At 39.6% G+C, this 10105-nt stretch overlaps 1 protein-coding gene across 3 annotated transcripts in view; it reads right to left on the bottom strand.

Annotated features, from left to right (window-relative positions):
* Positions 1–5790: 5790 nt before the first annotated feature.
* Positions 5791–10105, bottom strand: part of LOC114840414 (immunoglobulin mu heavy chain-like) — a 69507-nt gene continuing 65192 nt past the window's right edge. For 2 of the 3 annotated variants that reach the window (XM_034295310.1, XM_034295311.1), the window contains exons 9-11: positions 6736–7023; positions 6474–6619; positions 5794–6014 (exon numbers count right to left, since the gene is read on the bottom strand). In XM_034295310.1, coding sequence (XP_034151201.1) covers positions 6006–6014; positions 6474–6619; positions 6736–7023 — 443 coding nt within the window. In that variant the 3' untranslated portion in view covers positions 5794–6005. Of the gene's footprint in view, positions 6015–6473; positions 6620–6735; positions 7024–10105 lie in introns of all 3 variants that reach the window. The other variant, XM_034295309.1, reaches the window with a different exon arrangement.

Raw genomic sequence — 10105 nt, 5'->3', positions numbered from 1 at the left:
GGTCAGAAACAATTCTCAGGTAGGCCGTGGCATTTAAACGATGCCCAATTGGCACCAGGCAACATTCTTCCAGTCTTCAACTGTCCAATTTTGCAAATTGCAGACTCTTTTTCCTATTTGTAATGGAGATGGGTGGTACTCGGTGGGGTCTTCTGCTGTTGTAGCCCATCCGCCTTAAGGTTGTGCGTGTTGTGGCTTCACAAATGCTTTGCTGCGTACCTCAGTTGTAACAAGTGGTTATTTCAGTCAAAGTTGCTCTTCTATCTGCTTGAATCAGTCGGCCCATTCTCCTCTGACCTCTAGCATCAACAAGGCATTTTCGCCCACAGGACTGCCGCATACTGGATGTTTTTCCCTTTTCACACCATTCTTTGTAAACCCTGGAAATGGCTGTGTGTGAAAATCCCAGTAACTGAGCAGATTGTGAAATACTCAGACCGGCCCGTCTGGCACCAACAACCATGCCATGCTCAAATTGCTTAAATCACCTTTCTTTCCCATTCTGACATTCAGTTTGAAGTTCAGTAGATTGTCTTGACCAGGACCACACCCCTAAATGCATTGAAGCAAATGCAATGTGATTGGTTGATTAGATAATTGCATTAATGAGAAATTTAACAGGTGTTCCTAATAATCCTTTAGGTGAGTGTATACAGGTTTTGGAGCAACATATGTTGCCATCCAGACAAATGTGTTTTTCAGGGAAGGCCTTGTTTCAGCAGGACAATGTCAAACCACATTCTGCATGTATCATAAGAGCATGGCTCTGTAGTAAGAGTCCAGGTGCTAAACTAGCCTGCCATTTCCAGACCTGTCCCCTATTGAAAACATTTTGCACTTTATGAAATAAAAAGATGTCATAGGAGACCCTGAACATTTGACCAGAAGGAAATCCTACATCAAGCAAGAAAGGGAATACATTTCACAAAACTACAGCAGTTGGTCTCCTCAGTTCCTGCTTACAGAGTATTGCTGAAAGAAGAGGTAATGCAACACAGTGGTAAACATGCCCCTGTCCCAACTTTTTTGAAACTTGTTGCTGGCATCAAAAAACTATAACATTTCAGTTTCAACATTTAATGTGTTGTCTTGTATTCTTTTCAATTAAATATAGGGATAAATGATTTGCACATCATTGTATTCAGTTTTTATTTGCATTTTAGATAGTGTGTTTTAGATCCTTTCCTCCTGCCATCTTGATACAATCATGGGCAACTGAACGTACTGTGCATTTTTATACATGCTACAGAGCATGATAGGAGGTTAATTGCTAGATTGTATAATGCAGTCCATCCTTTTGGAAGCATTTGGTTTTATGTTCCTTCACTGAGTTATTCACCTTTTTTCTACTTTTATTATATTTTTTTATGAATATTTAACCACAAAGACTGCAATTAAAGTATGTTGTATTTATAAAGTTCTACATATTACGCATATTTTCTATAATTTTTCAAAATCTTGTTAATTAATTGTTCCTTACTACTACTGCGATTGATAAATTGAATGTTAAGAAGCACTGGACAATTAGTTGAAAAGTGTAGGGAATAAATAAATGCCCATTCTTCTTCCCTTACCAGAAAAAGGCAGAGAGACAGAATGGAGTGTGTGACCCCTACAGCAAACATCGTCAAAAACCATATGTGCAAACAAAATTCAATTACTTCCATAGTATGTAAATATATTAATATTAGTATTAGTAAAGTATTTAGAGTAAGTGTTGGGCACTTTGGCTTCTTCTCTGTCGCCAGCCCGTTGGCAAGTCAGTTGGCAACATACTGCGACTCTGTCCTGGCAACAGCGTCACAGTGTTGGTCCTCTATGTTATTCTGAGCCACGTTGCTCTGAGCCAATCCAAGCGCTGGCAATGGCAGATCACATAAGAGACAGCCAATTGTGAGGCTGCTTGAGCTCAGGTTGTTCCCTCCCAGATGTGAATTCCTTCAAACCCACCAGACTTGCCCACAGACACACACACTCATGCATGATCACACACAAGCCTTTTTTTCTCTCAGAAATACCGTAGGCACACATTGGGAGAAGAATGCTACTGTCTCTTCCTCTGTTGTCATGGGGACCTTCCCTGAATGCAGCCAGCTAAAATGTCCAGTTTATTTACGACCTGTGAGCATCTGCATACAGACCAGTGCCCATTGCCCCACTTGAGTGGGTTTTCGCATCGGAAATATACCAGCCAACCACCAGATGCACCACAGTATTGTGGCACACTCTAGTGGACAACAAAGGTGTTACAGGGATTTAACAAGTTTTATAACAGCAAATTGGTTGGTGTGAAACATTGCTCATGTCGGTTCTCTGTGCATGCATGCATGTCAAATCACATATGTGACTTTATATTCTCTCTTATGGTATTCACAGCATTATCGTCATACTGTTCCATACTTTTCGTAGATACAGTATAGCCATTTTACAAATGCTTTCTGGTAATTCTGACTAGACAGCAGGGCATGGGCTTGGATAATTGTACTTTACTGTGCAATTTATTCTGCATAAAATGTATATGTGAACTATACTAATCATAATATCTTAGTGTGTTCTGAAGCTTAGCTAAATGAAGATGATTCCATTGCACTACATTATAATGTTTACTGATGTGACAGACCAAAAAAAGTGGGAATTGCACTAACCATTTATCATGAGCTGAACTCAAAGATCTAAGAATTTCTCTATGTACACAAAAGGCCTATTTCTCTCAAATATTGTTCACAAATCTGTCTAAATCTGTGTTAGTGAGCACTTCTTCTTTGCTGAGATAATCCATCCACCTCACAGGTGTGGCATATCAAGATGCTGATTAGACAGCATGATTATTGCACAGGTGTGCCTTAGGCTGGCCACAATAAAAGGAGAAGTGCTCACTAACACAGATTTAGACAAATTTGTGAACAATATTTTAGAGAAACAGGCCTTTTGTGTTCAGCTCATAAATGGGGGCTAAACAAGTGTTGCGTTTATAATTTTATTTGGTGTAAATTCCATGATGAAGACAGACACAGAGTTGTTCTTGAGTAACACAGCCAGGCCCTTCGGAAAACATGAACAATGGCTTTTACAAACTGCAACACTTGAGAAAAGAAACCATAATCCTGACCTTAAACCTAATCCTCACTTTAACCTTAATCAAATTGGCTAGTTGGATTTGAAATGCAACATTTAGATTTTCGGTATTTAGTCAACTCAGACATTATTGTGACTTACACATTTTCGGTTACTACTATGTTCAGGGACACAAGGAAAAGAATGTCCACTGGCCAAGGAGTACGATCTGTCAACCCTTTGGTTTACTGTCGCCTGCCTGGTGCATTTTGATTACATACCAAGGTGCTTATGTTAATATAATACTGGGTATTCAACTCTTAGCCTATGGGGCTGGAGCCTGCTGGTTTTCTCATCATTTATTGCACCCACCTGGTATCCCAGGTCAAAATACAGTTAGGTCCAGAAATAGTTGGCCATTGACACAAGTTCTGTTATTTTGGCTGTTTACCAAAATGTATTCAAGTTACAGTAAAATAATGAACATGGGCTTAAAGTGCAGTCTCAGCTTTAATTTGAGGGCATTCACATTCAAATTGGAGGAAGGATTTAGGAAAAACAGCTTAATATGAACTGTGATGCAGCAGTGCCTTCCAGACACAGTGGGGGTATTTCAGAAAGCAGGATTAACATACTCTGAGTTGAAACCACAACTCTGAGTTGACTGACTCTGAGCTGTCAAACTCAGAATTGACGGTTTCAGAACAGGTGGTAACAATAAGTTCAGTCAACTCTGAGTTAAGTTAACCCTGAGTAAACCATGTGCACGAGGAGATAAAAAGCCATCATCAATGGAATGCAGATTCCGTGATTCATCATGGTAACTGGAGAAAAAGGTCTCGGACCTCATACTTCTCCCCAGTGGAGTTAGATATATTAAGAATGCACATGCAAAATATGAGTATATATTCAAGAAAAAAGTAATACAGTATCAGCAGCAAAAAGAAGGTGAGCTAGCGTGGCAGAAAATTGCTGACCGAGACAATGCCACATCTCGAGTCTTCCACTCATTAAACATTTCTATAATGTGTGTGTTCAGAGTTTATTTATCCAATACACCGAATAACACAGCATCATTCTCAACAGTGAGAGAAAAGGACACGCCCTGTCTGACACATTCAGATGGCAGGTTTCAGTGAAAGAGTAGATTTAATTTGGGGCCCCCTCCCTTAGCGGTCCATACAGTCGAACCACACTAGCAGCTGAGTGTGTCAGTCCTAATTTAAGGACTCCTACATTTTTGTTCTAAGAGTATGTCACAAAGTGTTTTAGTGCTAAAACCAGCTCCTATATCTGTGAAATGTTAGGGGTAGTCAATAGGACTCCGAAGTCACTAAGACCAAATCACAAACAATCCTAAATGGGCTGCTGCCGGGAATCCGCCTGGTAATCAGGTCGACGTCTTAGAAACATTTTATGATACTGAACTTTTAACAAGGTATCGCCTTAATCGTGAGGGTATTATGATCATAGTAGATCTAGTCAGGGATGCACTCACATCACCAACAGAAAGAACCCAATATCACCGGAGATCAAGGTTGTGACAACTCTACGCTACTTGGGCACAGAAAAAATTCACTAACAGAGACCCCTCCCCTACCCCTCGCCAATCACTGTGGCATACTCTTGTAAGTAAGCTTGTTCATGGAACATGACATCATCCATAGCAACGGGGTCAAGCCCGCCCTTGCTCTTAGCTTAAGACCTCTCCCCATTCATTAGTAAAAGTTGGTCTCAGCTATATAAGAATAAACTCTTCTAGGAACATTTACTGTGGTTTGGGAGTCCTCCTAGTGGAAGATAAAATGTTTTGTGAAATCAGACCCTGGTCCTCAGATCTGTCCTTTACCCTGATCTTGTACGTGTTTGTTTACACTGATTACGTGTGTCTGTGTGTCTGTGGGTTACGATGTGTCTCAAAAAGTTGGTCAAAATTTGAATCTGGACAAGTACAGCAGCCAGTATAAACAGGGCTGGTAACTCTGGTAGGCAGGTACTTTCAGGTCCCATCCAGTACACAACCAACCCTGACTTCAGTATCCAGCGGGAAATAGTGCTTCTCACACAGGGGTCCTTAGCATACCAGGTGTGAAAGGCCCTCTACTGTAGGACAAAATCCAGAGAGGAATTTCTATGAATCTGGTCAATTACTATGCAAACGTTTATTAAATACAATTAATTGTTTTACACAACAAGATCATTTGAATTGATTTCACTGCTAAAGGTTTTATGGCATAGGTCATGTTAATGTATATACTTGATCTAAACTGAATTGGATAGAGAGATTCTTAGTTTTTCTGACCTCAAATATGGAATGAGTTACAATGCACTTTAAAGATAATGATGCCCTTAGTTGATTTTAGAAGATTGCTGACACTTTCCTCTTTCCTGGAATTGTGTCTATTTTCTGTGATTGTGTTGTGCTTAATAAATAATTAATATTTGTGCATGGGTCTGCTTTTTGTGGTTTAAATGAATGTATAATTGACATCTGTTGTGTGGTTTACTTTTAGAGTTTATGTGAATGGGATGGGAAGTTATGTTGGTTTAGAAGTATTGTCACCTACCCAAGTAATTGCTGCAAATAAGGATATGTTATCAGTCAACTCATCTGGTAAAATAAATATAATGAATAAATATTGTTTTTATACATACAAGAGGACAAAGGACGAAGTAAATACTTAGAAGTATTTTTTTAATAATCAAATAATGTTTCAAATGAACAACAATTGGTGTCTAAACCTACATACTTTGACATTGATGGTATTATGTGCATAAACTATAATGGTTAAAAAAAATAATCGTTGTTTGAAACACCTATAATGTATTTACCAAAGGTAAGAGCAAGTATTATTAAGCAAACCACCATCTGTTTTTCTGGATTAAAGAACAGGTTTGTAAGGAAGTGTTTTGCAGTTTGGATTCATCAGATCGAACTCATCCGGATGTCATCATTGTGCCTGAAAGAGAATAGAGGTGAATAAGTGAGCCTATGTTCAGGTAAACCTTTGGATGCTTGTTTCACATTGAAAGTTCTTAACAAGATATGTGAAAGTAAGAGTGCTGAGACAAATCAAATGTGAACATGAAGATAATCTAAATACTCTCTGTATGGAATCCCCCAAGAAACACAATGATAGGGCAACCAACAAGGATGAATACAAAAGTTTATAAATGTGTCACTGCCATCAAAACAAAAAATACACTTCTTCACCCCCAAATGGCTCAAACATCATTAATGCTTTAGAGTCAGGCAGTAAAATCCTCTGGGTCTTGCATGGCTAAGTTACTATAGCATGGTGCATACAATGGCAGGATTGTGAGTCCAATACCTGAAGCCTCACATACGAGTAAGTTGCTTTACAGAAAAGCACCTGCAAAATCTAATACAATTAGTTACTGTGTATTGTCGTCCTCACCAGAGTGATTGTGATGCTGTAGAGTAGGGAAATGAGAAAGAGAATGATGAAGATACAGGCCATATTCCAGTTCTCCTCTGCAGTGTCAGCCAGGATGGGGTTGTTCTTGTTCTCGTCAAAGAACACAACCTCTTTATGATTCTCTACTGTTAAGGTAAGAGAACACATTTAGTTGTTTACATGTACAGGCTTACCAGGTTTGCTGAGGCAAAATCCAGAATCAGACATGCAACAGTCATGTGACATTGTTCCTGATGTGCACCTGATGTGAATATGTTTACGGTCAGGATCTGAGTTGAGTGGGTCACCCTGCAGGTGTAAACACTTCCCACTGGCCAGTCCTGGTTTGTCAGTCTCAGGGTGCTCCAGACACTGTACTTTCCCCCTGGGGACCAGTACGGAGTGCTTGTGTTATGGTCCGACAGCTCTGTGGAGTCATCCAGCAGCCAGGTGATGTTGATTGCAGAAGGGCTAAAGCCAAAAACTAGGCAGACTAGCTCATTGCTACCTTGGAGCAGGGTTGCTGTTGGCCGGGAGGGAATCACCGAGGCTGGGGAGAGATAATGAGAGAGTGGATGTGGGATAGAGGGATCTGATGTACAGTATGAGGGTTGGCAGTTTATTGAACGCAGTACCAAAAATCCCGGGATATCAATGATTCAATGTTGGCCTTAGCAGAATTATATGAAAGTGACATTTCTGAGTAAAGCATTTGAACTACGTAATGGAAAATCCAATGACTGAAAGGTGTGGCTCTGAATGGAAGTGGCTTCTTGCAAATTAGAGTCTATGAACGAAATAACGGGGTTGGAAGAAAAAAGATGGAGAGAAAGTGAGTGAGGATACTACAGAACATGACAGGAACTAGGATAAGTTTTACTGATTTGGGAAACCATGATATATGTGAGATGATGGGACCTTATTATGAAGGATGTAAGTACTCAGAGACCTGAAAATCCATGTATGACTGCCTTAGTATCTGAGCACAGATGAAAACATTTGTATTATGGGTTGTAATCTAACTCTCAGGATCTGTCTCTGTCTCACGAATATTGCTTACTAATTATTCTACATTTTTATATTGGTCACTGTTTTGGTGCATAAAATCCAACTTGGGCACATCCATAAAATGACTCATTACTGCCAAACATGGGTTGGCTCAACCATCACCATTACAGTTTGTAAAAAGCTTTGTATTTATTTAGGGAAATACAGACTTTGCCTAATATCAGTAATGACAGCAATTGCTCTATGAATATCCATATAATGGTGATTTGTTTTTGACTAAAAACTATAACATTTGCAGGTCTCTTCAGGTACTGAGGCAATGTAGTAGGCCTGTTCTAAATGTCATTCAATTAACTCTGTAGTTCTGCCCTGTGTAGAATTAATGTGGGTTTGTTGCCAACTTATGACCATCCATCTTCCTCTTGATCAAATTACAGAGATTTTCAATGGGGTTCAGGTCTGGAGATTGGACTGGCCATGACAGGGTCTTGATCTGGTGGTCCTCCATCCACACCTTGATTGACCTGGCAGTGTGGCATGGAGCATTGTTCTGCTGGAAAGAACAATTCTCAGAGTTGGGGAACATTGTCAGAACAGAAAGAAGCAGGTGTTCTTCCAGGATAGCCTTGTATTTGGCTTGATTCATGCGTCCTTCAGTAAGACATATCTGCCCAATTCCAGCCTTGCTGAAGCATCCCCAGATCATCACCGATCTTCCACCAAATTCCACAGTGGGTGCGAGACACTGTGCTTGTAGGCCTCTCCAGGTCTCTGTCTAACCATTAGACGACCAGGTGCTGGGCAAATCTGAAAATTTGATTTGTCAGAGAAGATGACCTAACTCCATTCCTCTACAGTCCAATCCTTATGGTCTTTTGCAAACTTCAGCGTGGCTTTTCTTTGCTTCTCAATGATGAAGGGCTTTTTTTCTAGCTTTGCACGACTTCAGCCCTGCCCCTAGGAGCCTGTTTTGAACCGTTCTCACCGTGCATTTCACCCCAGCTGCTATTTGCCATTCTTTTTGTAGGTCACTTGATGTCATCCTACGGTTGTTGAGTGACATTCCAATGAGTTGACGGTCATCTCGGTCAGTGGACAGTCGTTTTCGCCCTCTGCCAGCCTGTAGCTTTGTTGTCCCCAATGTCTGTTGCTTGACCTTGTTCTTATGAACCGCCGTGTTTGAAATTTTCAGGATGGAAGCAACCTGACGCTTATTGTATCCCTCTGCTAGTAAAGCCAGAATTTAACCCTTCACTCAAAGCTTTTCTTTTCAACCCTTTTGTCATGCTGAATAAAAATCTAATGACCATTGAGGTACTACTTGCACTGTTTTTGCCATCCAGATGGTCCTATTGCAACACGATAGTGGTGACCACAGAAGTGGTTTTACCTCATGACATTAGATTTGGTTCAGGAAACCACCTAATCAGTAACTCATTAAGTAAAATGATGTGTGCTTGTGTTGGAGTTTAACAGACACTGGAATGGAATGGCTGCCATACATGTAGAGATGCCGATTTAAGGAAAATTAGGATTGGTCTCTAACATTCTTTCTAGGGCTGTAAATATGCTTTTCAATGTTGAAATGATATGAATGTACCCGAAAAACACAGTGCGTCAGTCATTGGCAAGCACATCCTTTTATCAATTACTGACCTGCCAGTTCTTCCTCGGGAGTATAGCTTTATATTGTATTTGCATTTTTCAGACAATCTGTTTGAGATACAAGCTACACCGGTTATCTTTACTTTGGCCACTACGGTTAGATTGTGGTCACAGTTTATTTTTATAGTCAATGTTTGTATTTCCTTAAAACATCATGACTTTTTTTTTCTATTAGATGTTTGTATTTCCTTAAAAAATCATTTTTTCTATTGGACATTTTGGGTCCTCCATTAATTTCTGTAAGAGGTATTATGAAGTATTGTATATCAATGTAATCAGTACACTCGCAGCTACAATTAAAACAAAAAAACAGACTTCTGGGACACTATTTAGAAAATGTATGTTTTGGAAATGTTCTACGGAGAACATTTCTGCAATATGGTATGACAAAATCTTTGTTTCAATGCATTTTTCTGATACCCCCATGCCTTTACTATCATATTACAGTGTTTTAGGCTGAAACAAATGAATACAATTAATAAAACAATGTAAAAAATATGGGTTCCTCCAAAAAGGTTGGGTTCCACACCCGTGATATGGAACCCTTTTTCATAGATTTTCATTTAATTTTACTATAGTTTTTTTATGTGTAACCAAAGGGCCACTAGATGGAAGCAGAGGACCAGTAATGCAGTTTGTATTTAAAGTTGTGCTCAAAAGTTTGCATACCCTTGGAGAATTGGTAATATGTGTACCATTTGTAAAGAAAACATGAGTGAGCAGGTTAAAACACATGTCCTCTATTTCTTATGGGATTCACTGTAGGTCATAACAGAATGACACAATCATAAAACAAAACATGGCAACAAAGAACAAAGTGTACTGACTCCTGTTCAAATGTCCTGTTCAGTCTGCATACCGTTAGTTCTTAGTACTGTGTATTGCCCCTTTTAGCATCAATGAAAGCGTGCAGACTTTTGTAATAGTTGTCTATGGGGCCCCAAATTCTTGCAAGTGGT

Source organism: Esox lucius, chromosome 11 (genome assembly GCF_011004845.1).
Source record: "Esox lucius isolate fEsoLuc1 chromosome 11, fEsoLuc1.pri, whole genome shotgun sequence".
Classification (NCBI taxonomy): domain Eukaryota; kingdom Metazoa; phylum Chordata; class Actinopteri; order Esociformes; family Esocidae; genus Esox; species Esox lucius.
Note: the sequence above shows the minus strand (reverse complement) of the source record. Positions and strands in the feature narration are given on the sequence as shown.